A 21456-nucleotide genomic window follows, 5' to 3' on the forward strand; every position below is an offset into this window, starting at 1 on the left:
CTAGAATCCTATGACTAAAGCTACCCAGTCACCCAGGCCAAAGTTACTGAAGCTCCAGGAAGTTGAGTGGCTGGGGCGGCCCCTAAGAGTACATCAGGGAAAAGCTTGTGGCCTGAGCCCGGGGAAGCCTCGCCCGGCCGTGGTCCCTCCAGGTGCTTAGCACGTAATTGTTTGTGTTTACGGAGTTGTGATGGGCCTGGGGGGGGGGGCGGGCTAGGAGTGGGGGAAGTACCCCCTGCCGAGGCTGGCAAATGAGGCGTTTAATTCCCCACCGCGTTTGCTCAGGCTGGTGGTTCACCGGGTTTCGCTCCCCGCGATACAGTTGCTTACCCCCTCCCGGCGGGCGGCTAATTTCTCGGGGGATGGCCCACTGCCCTTGGCACTGTCAGCCCCAGTAGGGGTGGAGGGTGGGGACGCGTGGGGCGGCCTCAGGGAGGCGTCGGCGGATGAGCCAGCAGAGGGGAGGGCCAGTGACTCAGGCCGCTTGGCGCGCCAGACGGGGACAGGCCGGCCCCGCCGCACACAACTCCCGTCTCCTCCGTAAGCCGGGGAGGAAGAGGGAGCTTGCATCATGCGTCTCGAGTTACAGCTCGGGACCGGGACGGGGGGGGGGGGGGTCTCGCGTCCAGCCCGGGAAGGCGGCGGGAGAATCCCGAAGCTGCCGCGGCCCAGCGGGGAGAGGGTTAAGTGGGCGGGGGCCGCAGGCTGGGAGAGGGACTCTCCGCGGGGCCCTGGCGGCCACGTGGGCTGGGCCGCTCGGCCGGGGGAGGGAAAGGAAGCAGGGAAGGTATTTATAGACGCGGCGGCGCCGGGGCCGAGCCGAGCTAAGCCGAGCGTCTCTCCCTCAGGCACGGGCACCGGCACGGGCCAGCAGACGATTCCCCACGGAGGTATGGAGAGGCCGGCGCCCCTGGCCGTGCTGCCCTTCTCGGACCCGGCGCACGCCCTGAGCCTGCTCCGGGGGCTGAGCCAGCTGCGTGCCGAGCGCAAGTTCCTGGACGTGACCCTGGAGGCGGCGGGCGGGCGCGACTTCCCGGCGCATCGGGCGGTGCTGGCGGCGGCCAGCCCCTACTTCCGCGCCATGTTCGCGGGCCAGCTGCGGGAGAGCCGCGCCGAGCGGGTGCGGCTGCACGGCGTGCCTCCCGACATGCTGCAGCTGCTGCTGGACTTCAGCTACACGGGCCGGGTGGCGGTGAGCGGCGACAACGCCGAGCCGCTGCTGCGCGCCGCCGACCTGCTGCAGTTCCCGGCCGTGAAGGAGGCGTGCGGGGCCTTCCTGCAGCAGCAGCTCGACCTCACCAACTGCCTGGACATGCAGGACTTCGCCGAGGCCTTCAGCTGCGCGGGGCTGGCGGGCGCGGCGCAGCGCTTCATCCTGCGCCACGTGGGCGAGCTGGGCGCCGAGCAGCTGGAGCGCCTGCCCCTGGCGCGCCTGCTGCGCTACCTGCGCGACGACGGGCTCTGCGTGCCCAAGGAGGAGGCCGCCTACCAGCTGGCGCTGCGCTGGGTGCGGGCCGACCTGCCGCGCCGCGCCGCGCACTGGCCGCAGCTGCTGGAGGCCGTGCGCCTGCCCTTCGTGCGCCGCTTCTACCTGCTGGCGCACGTGGAGGCCGAGCCGCTGGTGGCGCGCTGCCCGCCCTGCCTGCGCCTGCTGCGCGAGGCCCGCGACTTCCAGGCGGCGCGCTACGACCGCCACGACCGCGGGCCGTGCCCCCGCATGCGCCCGCGCCCCTCCACCGGCCTCGCCGAGATCCTCGTGCTGGTGGGCGGCTGCGACCAGGACTGCGACGAGCTGGTCACGGTGGACTGCTACAATCCGCAGACGGGCCAGTGGCGCTACCTGGCCGAGTTTCCCGACCACCTGGGCGGGGGCTACAGCATCGTGGCGCTGGGCAACGACATCTATGTCACGGGTGAGGATCCTGGGGGAGGGGGAAGGGCCACTTCCCCGCCCTGTCCAGCGCCCTTCGGGCAGACGCACAGGATCACAGCCTGCAGGGTCCCTTACAGACCTAATTGCAAACCTCCCATTTTGACTGAGATGAACCTGAGACCGGATTTATGCCCAGTCCAGGCATTTGTCTCTGTTGGGGAATGTGGGTGTGGCCACTTGACCCCAGAGCGACCGAGGGCTTGTGCACGCCCCCAACCCTCCCCAAGGGGGAAGCAGGCAGTGACCAAGTCAAAGCCGCCCTGGATCTGGAGAGGAACACCATCCTTCCCCTCGGGGTAGTTTTTTTCTAGTACCAGTCTGAGCCTTGTTTCACTGAATCTGGCAGTCTGATCAGATTCTAAATTTCTCCTTCTGAGGATAGTTCCCCCAAGTTTTAATCTCTAAGTTGGACGGACACAGCTGGGCCAGTCCCGATTCTCCCTCCTCCCACACCCTGAAAGAACCTCTATTGTTTCCCTAATTAACTTAATCGCTAGACTGAGTTTGACACCCTGTGGGACTCTCTCCACTGGCTCGCCCTGCCCAGCCTGGCCTCTCCTGTTTGGGGGACTAACTGGTGCCTGATACTGGTTCCCTCCCCCGGGGCTTTCAGCAGGAAATATTTTTGCGAGTGGGTTTGAGTCAGTCACCTTTTATGCATTTGATATATGCTTCTAGTCACATGGTGTTTAGGCTGAAATACCCCTGTGATTGTAAACATGGTCACATGAAAACTAATTTTCTTCCAGTGAACTTGGCTGAGAACCCAAGGCAGTGCCGAGTCACTCTGGGTGGGTCCCGGCCAGCCTAGGTCTCTTGGTTCCATTTCTTTGTCTTAATAAATCCTATTTTTTAAAAGGTCCACAAGCACACCCCTCCTTTTTATGGGTCCTGTTCTCTGGACAGCTTTATTAGGCCAGGATAGGATGGGTTGGGTTTATTGGGTGGTTTTTTTTTTTTTTAAGTCCCAAGTCGAAGAGATCTTTCCCAGTAACTTAGCTAAAAGTTAAATCTTCAGCCTACATACTTGGCATCTTGGGGACCCAGATTATCAAATTAAAATATTTGGACTTCCAAACCTGTAGTCTCTAAGGGACCTGGGTTTAACTTGGAAATGAGGGGCTATGGGAAGTTTGATCTCTGGGACAGTTGGATGCCTTTAACTTTGCAAAATGCAGTTTACTTACTGCAAGTCTAGAATTCCCTTTCTGCTGACCATGCCTGTCAACCCGATAGGTTGTCGGTGAGAGAGTGGAGTAGTTTGACTTTCCAGAGCTCCCTGAATGCTTGGGAGCTCCATCTTGTCTATGAGAACTTAGCCCGGTACCAGTTGTTTCAGTAGGTCCTTACTAACTGTTGCTGGGCTGAAAGACTCCTTAACGAAAAGGTGAAGTCATCCTCACGTGTAAAAGAGCAGACGGTGGGGTAGAAAAGAGGCTGCACCCAGTTTCTAATCCGGGCTTTGCCACTCGCTTGACTGTGTGACTTTGGAAAACCCTCTGTTTAAAAAAATGAGGAGAGAGGGGGGTTGAATCAGAAAGTGTCTTGGATTCTTTCCCTTTCTGGCAGCCAGTGCATTTTCTAAGATTGGCTTGGGAGCTCTAGGAAAAGAACTTGGTGTTCTAAGCAAGGCCTCTGTGTATACTGGTGGGATGTGTGTGTGGGGGGTTGCAGCTGCACTCCAGAGCTGTTGAGATGAATGCCGTTGACCCGTACACGTACAGGTCACGTGCAAGGTCAGCCACCCTGTTGACCCTAGGCACCACTCCTTCACTCTATCCTGGGCTGATGGTTTGGGGGCAGAGAGATCTCCTCCCAGAGAGATCCAAACAGACCCCGTTCCTGCAGACTCTTTTCCTAATATAACAGCTGAGCCATCTAATCCTCTTTGTTTAGACAACTGGCCCCGGCCTCTCTTAAGTACAGCTGCCTGGCCGGGGATTCCGGGGGAGGAAGAATTCGGACTTGCAGAATGTCTTTTGGAAACTATTCCCATTCAGTGAACATTGGGAGAGTGTCTGAAAGCGTAACAACTGTTGAGACTTGAAGTGGGGGACTGGGCAGCAGCAGCAGCATTCCATAGAAAGATGAGGGGGTTCCCCCCCATCAGCCTCCGGGCCCTCCCAGACAAAGAGGCTTTCTGTGACACTGTTACCCAAGTAACCCTGCTTGGGGAGAATAGTTTTACTATCAGGTGAGCAGCTTGTCTCCATAAATGTTAGACAGTTGAGACTTGGTCCTTGGTGACTCTTTCTAGTCTTATTTTTATTTTTTTACATTTTTTTTTGCAGGGGGGAAGGCAGGGCAATTGGGGTTAAGTGATTTGCCCAAGGTCACACAGCTAGTAGGTGTGTCAAGTGTCTGAGGTCGGATTTGAACTCAGGTCCTTCTGACTCCAGGGCCGGTGCCTACTCACTGTGCCGCCTAGCTGCCGCTATAGTCCTATTTTTAAAAATTCTTTTCGGTTTATACCGCCTCTTAAGGTAACAGGACTGTAGAAGTATGTTCCCTGCCCATTCCACATGGGACTGTCTGGCCTGCCTCCTGAATGTTGCTCTTTAAGCTTTGAGAGGGAGGGAACCCCTGGAAGAATCACCAGCATTTTTGTAGCACTTGGGAAATGTTGTATGTGGATTTCCCACCTAATTCCCACAACCCCCGAGGTAGGTGCTACAGGTGGGGTGCGGGGCAGGAATCAGATCCGAGAGCTCACTCTGGATGGAGGACTCCTAGTGAGAACCTGCCCCTTCAGCCAATGCAGCCCTTAGTCTTAATTACCTGGGGCACAGAGGTAGGTGCCTTGCCCAGGGTCCTGCAAGCCAAGGTACCCCAGGTCTCTGGCACTATTATGTCAAAATACAGGTAAAGAAAGTCTGTGAGAGGTTAGGTTACCTAATACTTACTCTATTTCCCAGCTGCTAAGTTTTAGAGTTGAGAATTGACCCCCGGGTATCCTTTTAAGCCTCATTCCCCATTGCACTACACTGCCTTGAGCTTCCCGGAATTTGGTGAGCAAAGGTGATTTTCGCTGTCTCTGGGACATTATCCTTGGCTCCTTACTAGGGACAGAGCAGATAGTATCTTGAGCTGGGAAGGGGGAGCGGTTAGCTTCCTGCCCCAAAGCTTTGAACTGTTAGGGAGGAGGGAATGATAGAAGAGAGAAGTCACAAACAGACTTTGGTTATTTGTCCACTTAGGATGGAGGGCTGGCTTGAAGGCCAAGGAGGCTTCCTTTATTTAGGAAAACCAGTCCAATGCCTTTTCTGAGTATGGTTTTCTTGGGAAAATCCCATTGTGGAATCTGGGTCCATTGAATGGCTGGGAATCCCTCCCTCCAAGGCCTGAGACCTTCAGGAATGGCAGATGTAAGTGGACAGAGGATTGTACTTTGAGTCAGGAAGAGCTGAGTTCGATCCCTATCTCCACTTACTATGTTTTCAGGGCCTCATCTGTCAAATGGAAGGTTGGGGCTCGGGGACCTCTGAGTGACTTTCTAGCTTTGAGTCTAGGAGCCAAGGGAGGGAGAAGTTCTTCTGGCCCCTTCCCCAGGGCCCACAGCTGTCACTGCACCAAGCTTTCTGCTCATAGAACGCCCCCAGCCTCAGAGTGTGGGATAGCAGAAAGGGCACAGGATTTGGTATCAGGTGACAGGTTCAAATGCAGGTGCTTCCCCTGCCATCTCAGTGACCTTGGGCAATCATTCCACTCTGTGAGCCTCAGATGACCTCCTTTGTAAAATTCGGGCCTTGGACTAGATGGCCTCTGAGATCCCTCTCAGGTCTAGGATCCTCTGACTTGCCTGGGACTTGGTGTCCTTGTCTGTAAAATGAAGGTGTTGCCTCCGAGGTCTCTCCAGTCAGTCAGTGAATGAACATTTATTATGCACCTACTGTGTGTAAGACACTGTGCTCTAGCTTTAGGATCCTCCGTTCTTCCCAAGCAGAGCAGTGAATGGAGAAGTGGAAAGAGCCCTTGGTTTTGGGTCAGGGGACTTGGATTTTTATTCTCAGCTCTGCCTTTAACTCATTGTGTAACTCTAGGCAAGTTCCTTTCCCTTGTTGGCTCTCTCAGAGGATTTCTAAGGTCCCTGACATACATAGAGTCATGGAAGTAGAGGGCACCTTGGTCCAGCTCCCCTCATTTACAGGTGAGGAAACCGAGGCCCAGAGTATTGTTCCCTAAGGTCAGACTGCCAGGAGGTGTGTGTGTGCCACCTCCTTGGTTCTGGCACATTTGGGGAGCTGAAATGGTCCCCTGGATCTTGGCAGGAAGGGGATTAAGGCTGGAGAGCCTTGGAGAATGAAGACTCCACTCAGGTTTTGACTCTGTAAGGTCAAAATAGATTCCCAAGCCTAGAGGCCCCCAGGCACTGAGGGCTGGCTGGAATCTTCTCCCAGCGTGGGCTGGCCTCACTGTCTCCTTTGTTCTATCTCCTAGGAGGCTCTGACGGCTCCCGGCTCTATGACTGCGTCTGGAGGTACAACTCGAGTGTGAACGAGTGGACAGAGGTGTCACCCATGCTGAAGGCTCGAGAGTACCACAGCTCCACAGTCCTGGATGGGCTGCTCTATGTTATTGCCTCGGACAGCACTGAGCGCTATGACCACACCACAGACACCTGGGAGGCCCTGCAGCCCATGCCCTACCCTATGGACAACTGCTCCACCACTGCCTGCCGCGGCAAGCTCTATGCCATCGGCTCGCTGGCGGGCAAGGAGACCATGGTGATTCAGTGCTACGACCCAGACACCGACCTGTGGTCCCTGGTCAACTGTGGCCAGCTGCCTCCCTGGTCTTTTGCACCCAAGACGGTGACCCTGAACGGACTCATGTACTTTGTGAGGTGAGTCATGCCTAAAGCCACCCTGGACCATTTGGGGAAAGCTGTAGGATTCTCTGCCCTGTCTGCTGTCTGGTTCCTCCAGGGAAGTTTCAGAGCCGGGTCACCACCCCGGCTGGTCAGCTCTTATGTGGAGCACTTGAGGTTGGTTAGGGTTCGGCTTCCAACTGCGTGACTTTGGGGAAGGCATTCAGCTACCCTGTCACGTAGGAGACCAACCTGTTCTATAGGGAGTTACTCCTCTTTGTAGGGGCCCTTCCAGTGCTGAAAGAGAAAATGGGAGTCCATTTTAGTGATGAGCTTGGCGCTGTAGGTTTGGGTTTATGTACTGTTTGCCTCACAACCCATGTTACGTCTGAGGGCAGAATAGTGTTTTAACGAGGTTTTAATCTCGTACTGATCTGAACCTAGGCTGTTCTCTCCCAACCCCTGATATAAAAGCTAAGCCTTGGAGCTTCCAACATAGGAAGTCATGAGCCTTTTCTTTAAAAAAAAAAAAAAGTCAATTACCTTTTTGTGTTTATGTCAACTTAATTTCGTTACCCAGTGAACCATCCCTTGACTTAGGCGGTATGATGGATCAGAAGACCACGTGGGTAGATGAGGTGTAAATTAAGCACCTGCTGTGTGCCAGGCACTGTGTTGAGTGCCTTTACAAATATTATTTCATTTGATCCTTGTCACAACCCTAGGAAGTAGGAGCTATTAAAATCCCTATTTTACAGTCGAGGAAACCAAGGCAGACAGTGGTTATGTGGCTTGGCCAAAGTTTCATAACTAGTGAGCCGCTGAGGCCAGATTTGAACACTGTGGAGTCGGCAGTCCTGGGTTCAAATTCCATCTCTGCTGCTTAGTTTGTGGGTGACCTTGAACAAGTCACCTTATGCTCTCTAGGTCTCGGTTTCATCATTGGTAAAATTCGGCAATTAGGGTGGATGGCCTCTAGTGTCTCTTCCAGCTCTGGACATAAAGAGCGAGCATTTATTAAGCACTTAGTGTGTTCGAGGTACCGTGCTAAGCACTTGGGATAGAATGGGAGTTGAAGGAGCCCCCTTTGAATGGGGAAGACGACAAATTGGCGAATGTATGCAAACAGGAGAAATACAGGGTGGATAGAAGGGAACCCGGAAGGAGAAAGGCAGAAAGGGGGAAACTGCTTTGAGAGCAGGAGATTAAAAAAAGAGGAAAAGAGGCGAGCCAGCCAAACCAGCCACCCATTGGCTGTTGACCAAGCCTAAGAGGAGATGCCGTATTCTGTGTCCAGAGGACATTTTATTCTGTTCTTTTCTAGGGCCAAGCTCAATAATTATAGTAACCAAGCATTCTGTTTGGGCCTTTTCTTTTTTAAAATCAGAGAGGCATCTATTAAGCACCTACTGTGTATGAGATGAGAGGCAGCATTATGCCATGGGACTGTCCAGAGAGTCGGGAAGCTTCCCCTGACAACACCTCTGTCACTTGGTGTCCCCAAGGCATCTTTCTAAATGGAGCTGTTGGCCATTGGCTAACCATGTCAGCCTGCTCTGGGAGATGAGCTGTCGGCCACCAGCATAGGTGGAGGCGTTTCGTTTCCTTATCTGAAATATCCCATACCAAAGAAATTGTGGATCAGGAGGAAAAGGAGGTGCCCTCCTGGAGTCTCCATCCTCCTGCCTTTGATAGAGGTTGTGTCTGCTTTTTGTCCTTGGAGGGGTCTTGTTTCACGTTGTTGCTTTAGAGTTTTATAAATAACTGATTGAGGAAGAGCCTTGGGAGAGAAGAGGTGGAATGTCCTGGGGTTTGCAGCTAGGGGACAGTTCCGTAGCCCAGGGTGAAGAAAAGATGGGGAAGTGTAGGTAGGCTGGGAGCCAGCTCTGGGCCTGGGGCTTCAAGGAAAGCCTCCAGAGGCCTGGCCCATCCAGGTCATTCCTCCTAAGACTGTGGATTCAGGAGCTTTCCCCGAAGCCTTTTTCTAGCAGATCCCAGTTTTAGGCTTCTAAGTAGATTCCACGCCTAGTGTCTGTCTTGTCTTCCACTTAAATTTGCAGTCCTGTGACCCCAGTACTGGGCAGAGGGTTTCCAGCAGGGTGACTGGAGATCAATTCCCCCCAGCCTCCAAAGCCAGCTACCACAGTGGGCATCCCCAGAGAGGAGGGCGGGCAGTGGGGCATCCTCCCCATATCTTCTCCCTCTGTGTGCCTCGTGTGGGCAGAGGACCATGTGTGGAAATGGTGTCCCTTCCTGCGGTGACATCTTAGTGGCCTGGTGGATAGAGCTGGGCTTGGAATTGGGGACACTTGAGTTTAAATCCTGATTCAGTCATTTACTAGCCGTGTGACCTAGACAAGGGATATCATCTATCTATCTCTTTCTCTGGCAGTATTGGGAAGATCCAATGGGATGCCGTGTGAAGCATTTTGCAAATCTTAAAGCGCCATACAAATGCTAGCTACTGTTATTCCTGGCTATTTATTGTTAACAATCAGCAAGTGTGTGTTCAGCTTCTGCTGTATATGCCAGACACTGTTCTAGATGCTCGGAAATCAGAGATGAAAAATAAGTTAATCCAGGCCTTCCAGGAGTGAAATAATAGAAGCTGGCATTTTTATAGCACGTCAAGATTTGAAAAATGCCTTATGAAGGTCTTGTTTTATCCCCACAGTGATCCTGAGAAGTACGTGCTGTTAGGATCCCTGTTTTACGGTTGAGGAAACTGAGGCAGGCAGGTTCAGTGACTTACCCAGGGCCACACAGCTAGTGAGTGTCTGAGGCTGGATTTGAATTCTGGTCTTCCTGACTCTTGGCCCGGAGCTCTCTCCACTGCACCACCAGCTGCGTCTGAAATAATACAGATGTGTAGAGTGAATACCAAGTACTATGTGGAGGAGGTGGGGAGCCCTAGAAATGGATGAGCAGGAAAGGTCCACTGTAGGAGGAAGTGCCTGAAATGGGGTTTGAAGAAAGCTAGGGATTCCAGAAGGCCAAGTGAGGCGAGAGAGAGAGCATGTTTCAGGCATCAGGAACAGCCTGTGCAAAGATCTGGAGGTGGGAGATAAGGAGTATCAGGTTTGGGGAAACTGAAGGTAGACAGACCCCTTTGACTGAACTAGAGAATGCATGAGGGAGGAGTGACGTACACTCATTATTCAGGGGAGAGTTTGGAGCCCGATTGTGAGGGACCACAAGTTCGGCTTTGCAGAGGATGGATTGGAGCCAAGGCTCAGGCAGTCTGGGCCCCACCCCCTCCATCCATGAACCTCGGAGAGGAAGGCGTGGGACCTGCAGGAGAGGAGGATGATCCTCCCTGAGGGGCCAGAGGGAAAAAAAAAGATTGTTGCCTTTCTGGTTTTTACACATCATTTCCCCCTGACCCCACTTCACGTGGAGCCCTTCCTTGTAACAAAACAAAACAAAACGTTAAGCAAAGCCCACCAGTGGGTTGGCTGAATGCGACAGGCTCTTCCCTTCCCCCCTCCTCGCCTCTGCTGTGGAGGCCTCCTTATCAGCTCTCCCCCACTGATTACCTGATTACAATTCCAGTTTCCTTTTTTATCTGTTGAAGAGATTTAGGTTTTTTTGTTTGTTTTTGTTGGGGTGGGGGGGAGGGTTGGTCAGAGTCTAGTTATCAGCACCTTCTTTGGTCTCTTCTTGCCCCCAGTCTTGGTATTTGGTTACGTGGAGTCCAGAACATGGGGTGCCCCATGTCCTTGCCAAGGTCACTCTGTACCTTTCATTGGCACTGCAAAGCCTCCTCTGCTTCAGTGCCACCCTGGAGCCACCTGAGGAATGCCCTAGGCCCTGCCCCCAGCAGCCCTCCCCATCCCCTGTTCTTAAGAAATACCGGGGTGATACTTTGCTGGCCCCCTCCCCTCTCCCCCAAGCCCAGCTTCAAGAGGTCTCCTCAAATAGAAAGCCAGAGGAGCTATAAATAGGGCTTCTCAGAAAGCTCTCTGCTTCAGTTACAGCCCCTTGCTTGCTGGGTGTGGGGCACCGGCATGACGGCACCTGCGAGAATGTTCTGTCCTTTCCTGTCGACCTGAGGGCAAGATGTCTTCCCAGGGGCCAGGCTCCAGCTCAGGACAGTGAACATCAAGTCTCCGCCTGCCTGGCCTGCAGCCTTTGCCAGCTGGGCTGCCCAGGCCACTCTCAGAGACTTCCCTCTTACCTCCCCCTGCCCAGTGTTTGTTGAACACATAGCTTTCCTAAACAGAAACTGCCCCCTGGAACGGCCTCTCACCTCTCCTGAGGGAAATGATGCCCGAGACCAGCGTGTTTTGTGACTTAGGGCAGGTTTCTTTTCTCCCGAGATAATACGTGTTCCTGTCCAGCTTCAGTGAGGAGTGGGAAAATCATTCATACTCTTGTGCTATAGCTGGTTGGGGGGTCAGAAGACCCAGATTTCAGTCCTGCCTCGGGAGCTTACAAGCTGTGTGATCCTGGGCAAGGCCCCTAGGCCCTCCAAGCCTCTGTTTCCTCATCTGTCCAGTTGGGGATAACAAAAAGCACTTGGCAGACCTTAAATAAAGTGCTGTGTAAACTGACCCGCAAGATGTACGTTGCATATAGAGGATATTTGAGGCAGCTACTCGGTGCAGCAGATAGAGTGCGTGGCCTGGAGTCAGGAAGGCCTGAGTTCAAACCCTGCTTCAGACACCCGACTGTGTGAGTAATTAAGCGTTGAATCGATTTGGCACTGTCTGCCTCAGTTTCCACATCTGTAAAATAGGGTTAATAATCACACCTGTCTTCCAGAGTTGTTGTGAGGATATGTAAATATTAGCTATTCTATTTGGGGTGTGTGTCTCTCTGTCTCCAAATTTATATTCTACGAACTAGGGGAGAGAAAGGTCCAGTCTAAAGGAAAGGACATTTTATTTCGTGTTTGTTCAGTTCAGAATAAGAATACAAGAGGGGGGAATCAGCTGGCTTCTTAGAGGGGGCCTTCCCCTCTCTCTCCTTACAGAAGGCCCTCTCAGATGTGGGATGAGAGAGGAAGCGGGTTCCACAGCAGGCACTGGGTCTCCTTGGCTGCCCGAGAAGTGGTTTTCTTCTTGACCTTTGCTTGTGTTCGTCAGACTGGTCCGAATATGACATGCCCACTTGCTTTCTCTCCCCATTTTCTCCATCTGCATATACAACAGCAGGGTGGGGCTAGGTGACCTCTTTAAAAATGTGTGTCTGTATTTATTTATATGTGTACTTATGTTTGCACACACATACATGTACATATAAATACGCATTTTTATTATGTATTTTTTACGTCTTTAGTAGTAGTGGTAGTTATCGTAATCAAGCATGAACAGGAACATTTTGTGAAGAAAGAACAAAAATGAGGATTGCATACGAACCCATGAATTTCTGTGACGTTAGAAGTTTTTTAAAATAAATTTAATGGGGGGAAAATGAAGGAAAGAAGTGCTGTCCCCTTGTGTCTCTCCTTCCTGTGTCCCTAATGAAGTGGGAGCGAGGTCTCTTGTCCTTGTCAGAGAGTGGTGGCAGATGCCACCTGCTCCCCTCACCTGTCGTCCTCATGACTGGAAAGAAGGCAGGAATGTGCTGTGGGCAGGGGGCCAGCCTTGGCTCCTCCCACCCAGATGAAATCAGGCCCTAGTAGGAGGGCCCTGGAGAAGGAATTCATGAATGGAGCCAGATCGGCCTCCTCCTGGTCCCCATCAGGTCTCTCAGGCTTCTTGGTCACTTGGAATAGCGCAAAGTTTTGCTGTTTTTTAGTTGTGCCCAACTCTTCATCATCCTGTTTGGGGTTTTCTTGGCAAAGATACTGGGGTAATTTGCCATTTCCTTCTTCAGCTCATTTTACAGATAAGGAAACTGAGGCAGACAGGGTTAAATGACTTGCCCAGAGTCACACAGCTCCTGTCTAAGGCCACCTTTGAAGCTTCCTGATTCCAAGCCTAGTGCTTTATTCCCTGCTCCACCTATCTGCCCCAGGACAAAGGTTAGTTCTGGAAAAAGAATAATAGAATGAGCTGTAAGAGGGCAGGGGAAGGGCAAACATTTGTTAAGTATGTACTATGTGCCTAGCCTAAATGTTATCTCACTTGAAAGGAGCCCCCAAAATGTAGTCCAGCCAGAACAGGCAGCCCCTCTACAGTATCCCTGGCAAGTGGTTGCTTTTCTTTAGCCCCCACTTGAAGACCCCTGAGAGGGTCATAGATTTAAGCTGGAAGGACCTTGGAGGTGATCCAAGGTAGTCCAACCCACCCACTTTAGGTTCAGGGAGCGTGGAGAGGGTTGCCCAAGGTCACCAGGGAGTACGTGCCAGAGGGTGGACTTGCATTCAGGTCCGGTGACTTCCCAGTGTAGTATTCTTCCCACTGCCATGCTTCCTGTCAAGAAGAACCACTGTTTTTGGACAGTTTGAGTCATGAGGAGCTTTTTCTCCGTGGAAATAAAATCTACCTATCTAGAGCCTCAGTTCCCCCATTTGTAAAATGAGGGGCTTGTGCTAGAGGGCTTCTGAGATCTGTTCTAGCTCTGGATAGAGGCTTTTCTCAGGCTCAGTTTTTCCATCTGTAAAATAGGAGTGATAATAATAGCATTTCCTACACAAGTTGTGGTCAGCAGTCAAAGGAAAGAACATTCGAGGCCCTTTGCTAATCTGGAAGATGCCTCTTTGTTCCTCCATTGTTTACATTGATGCTTTGTTTTCTTTTACACTGTTATCCCTTCCTAATACCCACCTGCCTTACAACAAAGAGAAACAGTTAAGCAAAACAGAAACTGACTTGGGCTTCTTGGATCCAGAGAGGAAGGATCCCCTCATCTGGTGTGATTTGGTCACAGCCCTCCTTGAGGGGGAGGGTTGTTTCATTTGTGTTTCTCTCTCTCCCCCTTTCTCTCTGCGCCCCCCCCCCCCCATTTAACAATGGGTCTTGATTCTTAATAGGTACTTAAGTGCTGGACTGATTGGTGAATGCATGGATAAAGCATTTATTAAGCACTCACTGTAGGTAAAGCACTGCCCTTTGGGACAGTTGTGTTCATTAGGAGCTGTGGCCCCCATGAAGGGGAAACCTGTCCCCTGGAAACCTCCGTTTCTTCATCTGTAAAATGAAAGGGTTGTCCTGGGGGACCTCTGAGAATCTCTCTTGGCTTTAGGTAGAGGCCGTTCCTGGATAGAACTCTGGACTGGGGAGACGAGGAAGAATCTGAATTCTAATGTTTTTGTGTTTCCCTTTACATTCCTGTGTTCCGTATGCTTCAGCGTCTTTGCCTCTGTCTCAATTTAGACAGGTCTTCCTGTTTTCTCATTTTCTCCCTATTTCTTCCTGATTTCTTCATACATCGTATCTCATAGCGCCATATTCCACTACATTCATCTGATGGTTTATTCAGTCATTCTCCAGTTAATGGTACCTACTTCGCTACCACAAAAAGTACCCTCTGTGCATATTTTAGGGACAGCTAGGTAGTAGAGTGGTACAGTGCCAGCCCTGGAGTCAGGAAGACCCGAGTTCAAATGTGGCCTCAGACACTGACTAGCTGTGCTACCCTGGGCAGGTCACTTAACCTCGTTTGCCTCAGTTCCTCGTCTGTAAAATGACTGGAGAAGGAAGTGGCAAATTACTCCAGTACCTTTGCCAAGAAAACCCCAAATGTGGGGTCAGGAAGAGTCAGGACGTGACTGAACAGCAATGGACATGTTGGGATACGTAGAATCTCTTCCCTGTCTTGGAATCTCCTTGGTGGGATAGCCTGGATCAGGGTGAAGGGGAGGGGTTATATAGTCAGTAGTGGTATACACACACACACATATAATACATTGTTATCCATAAGTGCAGATAGATAATGTGTGTGTGTGTGTGTGTGTGTGTGTGTGTGTGTGTGTGTGTGTGTGTAAAGAGAAGAGGACAGTGATGACAGCTATCTTCAAGTATTCAAAGAACTGTCCTGGGTCCTTCTCGCCATTTATTAGCAGCGGTGTGGTACAGTGGGGTGGAAAGAGCCTCGATTCTGGAACCAAAGGACCTGGGCTCAAATCCTGCCACTTGCCATTCCTTTGTGTTTGGCCATGGGTTAACTGAACCCTCCTGGGCCTCAGCTCACCTGTGAAATAAGTGGGCCGCCCCACAAGGAGGCTTGTTCTCTTTGACCCTAGAGGTCAGAAGCAGGAGCAGGCACCAGGGGGTGAGTTGTAAAGAGGATAATTCAGGCTTGATATCAGGAAAAACTCCCTGCCAGTGGCAGATCTCCAAAAATAGAACAGGGGTGGTGGGACCTGGTACATCAGCCCTCTGGGGGTCTCCAGGCAGAGGTTGGACAGCCCCTTGTTACGTATGTTCTAATGGAGGTCCTTTTTGGGGATAGTTTGGACCAGATGCAGTGGGAGGCTGGAGCCAGCTCGTGTTGGCTTATTAGAGCCAGTTGTTAAATTTTCAGTGTGAGCAGCTGTACCGCAGAAATGCTGGGTGCTACAGATCAGGGCTAGATTTATTCTATTCATTGTCTGGACTTTGTAAGAAAACAAGGTAAAGATGTTAATAAGGCAGAACAGACATCAAAGGGGTGTCGCGGGTACCTGTTGGCTTACGATTACACATTTACCAGCCCAGCCCTTAGTGGATGGCTACTGAGGTCTTTTCCAACTCCCAGGTTCCAAAATACTTTGGATAGTAGACCTATGAGATAATGGGGGGGTGTGGGAGAGGATTCCTTGCTTCCCTATTAGTAGTGTTTTTTAATTCTAGTCGCATTGATTTTGTTTGTGCAGACGCTAAATTATCAAAATTGTCTAAATTATAAAAATTTAAGTATTATCAAAATTGCCTATTTTTTCCTAGTATCGATCTATCCCCTATTTGGTTGTGAATGCATGGCACCGTGGGGCCGGTTTGGTTTCTCAGGATCCCTACCTTCCTGAGGTGAAGGGATCTCGAATTTTGCTGAATAGTATCAAAGGTGCACAGAGTAGGAAAAGATCTCAGGGCCCATCTGGTCAGCCCATGTCATATCTGAGCAGGAATCCCTCCTTTAACCTCCCTGACAAGTAAGTGGTCAGTCCCCCACTCTCCCCTTCAGGACAGCAGGTGATGCCCCTGCCTCTCATAGTAAGTAACCCACTCTAGTTTCAGATGGCTCTAAGGAGCGGGCAACATCGAGCCAGAGTTTGGCTCTCTGCCTCCTCGTGCCTCCCTGATTCAGCCCTCCAGAGCCAAATGGAACCAGTCTGTGTCTTGTCTGCTGTCACACACCTCTTTGTATACTTGAAGACAGCTCCAAGGCCCCCCCAAAACATCCTGTTCTCCAGCTCTGTCAGCTGATCCCCAGGTGACATGGCCCTGAGACCCTTTGTTGTGCCGCTCACCCCTCACTGGATGCCCCTCCACTGGGCGGCCAGAACTGACTGCACAGGGCCGCCCAAGGCGATCTGATGAGGGCCGAGCACAGCAGAGCCCGGCATGGATCCCTGCTTCTCGGTGTGGCTTTGAGTCGCATTAGCTTTGTTGGTTGCCATGGAAACAGAGCTGCATCCAGCTGTTCATTGGGAGGCTGGAGCATGGGGGTTGTCATTGTCACACACAGGGATCAGTCCGGAACTGTGCCCTGCAAAGGGAAGCAGTGTGTCCGAGACCGCACTGCTAGTAAAGATAGAGAGGGGGTTCCAGGTAGGGCCAGGAGGGTCTCACCCTAGGTCCAGAGCCATCTTTCCACTAATTGGCCCTCTCTGTCTGTCTCTCCCAGAGATGATTCTGCCGAAGTCGATGTGTATAACCCCGTGAAGAATGAATGGGATAAGATCCCTTCGATGAACCAGGTAAACTTGGGAAGGGGGATATTTTTCTCTGTCCCTTTAAGAGGATGGATGCACTGGGCACAAAGCCTTGTATCCTCTTGGATGTCCATCCTGGCAGGGGTGAGCCTGTGGGCAGCTTTTCTGCTTCATCGGCCCAAAGGCATGGGGAGACCAGGCTTTGGCAAGGTGGGCATCATGGGACAGGGAGATGGGGGGGAAGGGAACATGCCGAGCTTGCGAAGCCTTCTCCAGCTACCTCTGCTTAAAAAAAAGTTGTCTTGAATTTTTATTTTTTAAAAAGCTTTATCCTCTTTTCTAATGAGTGTCATTTATTTCTGGAAGTGACCTTCCCTAACCCCCAGAAAAAGGGCCGTCCCTCATCAGTCCTGTGACCGTAGCTGACAGCGTAGACACAACATTCTGCCCTGCTCCTCTTCCTCGGCCCCGTTATGTTTGATTCTGGATTTTACTTACACATGTACGGATATCTGGGACCGTAAATTAAGGGCTAGAGAGGACTTCAGGAGCCAGCAAGTCTAATATCTTCTTTTTACAGATGAGGAAACTGAGGCCCACAGAGGTGACACTGCTGGGATTTGAACCCAGGGCCTCAGGCTCCAAGTTGACTTTCCATTACACCAGAGTGCCTTATGTTGTATCTCCCTAGTAGGATGTAAACTCCTTGAGGAAAGGGGACTGTTTTGTGTTACGTGTCTTTGTATCTGCCTTGAGTTTTTTGAGGACTAGTTTTTCCGGGCCTGACTATACTGGGTAGAAACTTCCTTCATCAGGGCAGTTGAGAACTTTGTGATCAGGAGGCTCAGGAACTTGGTCGAGATGCTACAGCCAGTGGGTCTGACCTCAGGACTTCTACCTCCAATGAGTGATTCTTGGGTGGATGGCTGTTGCTTTCAGGCCTGTGGCTCACCTAGCTCCTGGCTGGTGGGCTCCCCCTCACCCCTTCTCTTCTGATTTGTAGGTCCATGTGGGAGGCAGCCTGGCTGTCTTGGGCGGGAAACTTTACGTGTCTGGTGGCTACGACAATACATTTGAACTCTCGGACGTGGTGGAGGCTTTTGATCCAGAGGCTCGGGCATGGAGTGTGGTGGGCCGCCTCCCAGAGCCCACCTTCTGGCATGGCAGCGTCAGCATCTTCCGCCAGTTTATGCCTCAGACCACGTCAAACGGGCATGGCTTCGACCTCGACAATGCCAATGACTCGAACTTGAACCGGCCCCGGCAGCGCCTGCAGAATCAGAACCAGAATCTGAATGAGCTCCGTTAGCCTTGGCTTCCCCTGCACCTCCCTTGAGGATGCAGCTCAGCACAGCACATGGATCCATTGACATTTGGGGGGGAGGGGAGGGAGCACCCCAGTGACTGGTTGGCGTGGGTTGTCCGCATGCGTGACAAGGCGTTGGGTCTTCGGGAACCTGAGAGCTCTTCGGCTGCGGAGCCCTTGGAACTACTGGTCAGGGTGCCAGCTTCGCTTTCAACACAGAGGGAGAGGCTTCCAAAGCATCCCTCCTTTTCACTTGTGGGAGAGCCCCCATGGGCATCCACCCCTGGCTCCCCGACACCTGCATTACCCGCTGTTCACTTCCGCCTCCTGATGAGCCACCGTTCCCATCTTCATTCTAGGGTGGCTCGTGGTTGGTAGGACTGAGCCCTAGGTGCCAGGTTGTGAAAATATGTGGGCATGGTATGTACAGAGAGGCTGGCTAGAATGCCCTGGGGTCCTGCTCTGAAAAGAACTCCCAGGTGCACTTCTGTAGACCCCCTCTGCTCCCTACCCCCAATCCCCTTTCAGTGGTATATAAGCACCCACCCTACAGTTCACTGTTACAGTTAACTCGCCCAAATGTGTTTGCTGGGTGCTTGGAACTAGCAGGCTTCAAAGAGGGGGTGATTTCTCCACAGACTGACCCAGATAGCCAAACGTCCTGTGGTGTGTGGTCTCTTCATTCCTTCCCTGCCTAACCTTTGGGACCAGCGGGACAGCAAAGCCAGGTGGGTTTTCAGGAGCTGGTGCTGGTGTAGACCCATTGCCCTCCTTGTCTCCTCCCCACTCCTGGGATGGCCTGGTTACTCTTTGCTGTATTGCTGCCTGGCTGATTCAGCTCCCTGGGAGTCCAGCCAAAGCCGTGGGGCTGACTCTCCCACACAGCCCACTGTGGACACCGTTAGTGAAGCGGACAGTGAGCCCTTGAGATTAAAAGCATCTTTCAAAGATGTGGCACACCTGCCTGTCCGGTCTTCCGTGTGCTCACCTTGAGAGGGTAGAATGGAGGGAGATGTCTTGGGTGAGCACCCTGGGCAGGGATGTTGACTGCCGGAGGCCCGTGCTGGCCCCTGGATGTGCTTGCTCTTTCACCTGTTAGGAGCCCATTTCAGGCCCAGATCCTGCCTTTGACTGGCCCAAGCTGCCCTCTGGCAGACACCATCTCCCCTAAACGCTTGGTGGCTGTGTGACCCTGGGCAAGTTACTGTAGGCTCTGTGTCATGGGCAGTCTGCGTGAGTAGAGGAGGGTGTCCTCACCGGGAGCTTTAATGAAATCCAGTCTGGATTTGTTTTTTTAATCACATTTTTAAATCCTAACGTTTCAAGTAACATTTTTGCCTTTGTCAGGACACCATCTCTCCCCAAACTACCCCCTGCAGGGAATATGTCAAATGGACAATCAGACCTTGAGATTAAAAGTATTTTTTAAAAGTTAAGCTATATCACACCCTTACATCCTGCTGAGCCCCCTTGAAGGGGCTCAGTTAAACACTCACACTTGTTTGGAAGAGATCGAGAGCAATGTGCTTTGTGTGGCATCTTGCAGTAGATGACTGGCTGGCACCCTTCTGAGCACAGTTCACAGGATAGAGAGGGCCTGATTTAAAACTTCCCAGTGGAGAATGGGGCATCTAGAGGGAAGAGCTGCCATCTGCAGAGAATTCAGAGAAAGGATGGAGGCTTGTGGGTTGGGGGGAGGTGGGGAGCCGGGACAGGCTTCTGGGCTTAGAACCCAGCCCATTTGGCCCTGGGTTCCAATCCTGCCCGAGCTGGGAAAGTTACTTAAACCCTCTATGCCTCCACTTTACTTACCTATAAAATGAGGGGTCTCTAAAGCCCTTTCCGGCTCTAAACCTATGAGCTTAAGGTGAGAGCAAGAAAGTGCTTCTCCTTCAGAACCAGTGACGTCTTGGAGAAGAGGCTCCTTCTCCACCTCTGTTGGGCTCTGAGGCCAAAATCAGGACACATTTGTTGGTATTTCCCGATCTGAGAACCATCTCTTTGGGGGCCGTGCCAAGTCAGCTCAGTTGTAAGAAGTGTCACAGGTACAAACAATCCTGGGCAAGAAAATGCAGGATAAAGTGAAAGACAAGGGGCAGATGAATTTGGAACAGAGGGCTGTGTTCTCCATCCGGCTTTGTGTTCCCAAATCCGCTGCCCCCTCGGCCTCAGTTCCCCACGTTGGGAGGATCAGATGAGATAGTCTATGCATGTGCTTGGCAAATCTTCCAATACTCCAGTAGTTGACTGTTACTATTATCACTTAGGGGGGCTCTTGGTGGGCATTCACCAGGTCCATTTGCAGAGGAGATTTATGTGAAGGAGGAATGCCTCTACTGCTCACAGCCCCGCCCCAGCTAGGTGGGCAGCTGGCCCCGCAGGGTTCCCCCGTCTGCCATCGGGTGAGGTCATGCTGCTGGGGGTTTCACACCTGACCACCAGTCACCCAGTCATCCCTGGGGCCCCACCTCTCTTCTTTGCCACTGCCTCCTTCCCCTTATCCCAAGTCCCTGCTGTAAAATCACAAACTTGAACCCTTAACCCTCTACCACCCCTTTCCCTTCCTGGATTAGCACTGATATTAAGTTGGTGGTCTGTGCCTGTTTGTATGCGTGTGTGTGTGTGTGTGTGTGTGTGTGTGTGTGTGTGTGTGTGTGTGTCTCAGTACTAAACTGAACTTGCCTTATAGGATGGTAAAGAGAATTCTGTGACAAATATTGAATGTTGAACTCTTAGAGAAAGTACTCTATATTTATATGGATCCTCTAGATTTGCTTACCCCAAGGCTCACTCCTGTGGAAGATGCCAGAACCAAAGTATGAAATAGGGTTGTGTATTTATTTTTACTGAATCAGACTTCCGTGTCCCGCATCGTGGTTAAGGCAGCCATCCCATACTTTTTTGAAATAAAGACATTTCCTATATATTCAGGCTTCTGGTGTTTTATGTTTTTAATTCTCTCAGTAGGAGTATGTCTTGGAAAGTACAGTCAGGTTAATGGAGGGGGCAGGAGGACATCAGTGTGAAGGCCCCAGGGACAGAGGCTAGAGAGTCAAATGTATGAGGAATTGAAAGGCTGTAAGATTGTAAGAAGACTGGGAAGTTAGGACAGGGCCAGGTGATAAAGGGCACAGAAGTTTATATTTGAGCTGGAGGAATTGGGAAACCACTGGAGTCTGAACCGGAGAAGTGACAGGTCATGGCTGTGTTTTAGGAAAATCACCTTGGGGGCCAAATGGCGGCTGGATTGGAGTAGAAAGGGACAAGGCAGGGAAGCCAGTTGGAAGGCTTCTTGAACTCAAGTCCTTGGTAATTAGTAATTGGTAGCCTCCACACAGTTAAAACTTTCAGAATCTTAAGATGCTTAAATTTCACTAGTAAGCTTGGGTCCCCCTGACTCCAGGGCCAGTCTTCTATCTACTGTGCCGTCTATCAGCCCTTAGATGACAGAATCTTAGAGTCCTCAGAATTCCAGTCTTGTCTAATCCTAACCACGCCTAAAAAGGAAGGTATTGGGGCAGCTAGGTGGCGCAGTGAGTAGGGCACCGGCCCTGGATTCAGGAGGACCTGAGTTTAACTCCGGACTCAGATACCTCACACGTGTACTAGCTGTGTGACCTTGGGCAAGTCGCTTAACCCCAATTGCCCTGTCCACCCCCCCAAAAAGG

General features: G+C 51.7%; 1 protein-coding gene across 1 annotated transcript; it reads left to right on the forward strand.

Annotated features, from left to right (window-relative positions):
- The first annotated feature begins 826 nt into the window (after positions 1-826).
- Positions 827-20714, forward strand: KLHL21 (kelch like family member 21). Its single transcript, XM_036744356.1, has 4 exons — positions 827-1913; positions 6371-6776; positions 16455-16527; positions 17486-20714. Exons 1-4 carry the CDS (start codon positions 893-895, stop codon positions 17789-17791), a joined length of 1806 nt encoding a protein of 601 aa, XP_036600251.1. The 5' UTR covers positions 827-892; the 3' UTR covers positions 17792-20714.
- Positions 20715-21456: the final 742 nt, after the last annotated feature.

The sequence above is a fragment of the Trichosurus vulpecula genome, chromosome 2, assembly GCF_011100635.1.
Source record: "Trichosurus vulpecula isolate mTriVul1 chromosome 2, mTriVul1.pri, whole genome shotgun sequence".
In the NCBI taxonomy this organism is placed as follows: domain Eukaryota; kingdom Metazoa; phylum Chordata; class Mammalia; order Diprotodontia; family Phalangeridae; genus Trichosurus; species Trichosurus vulpecula.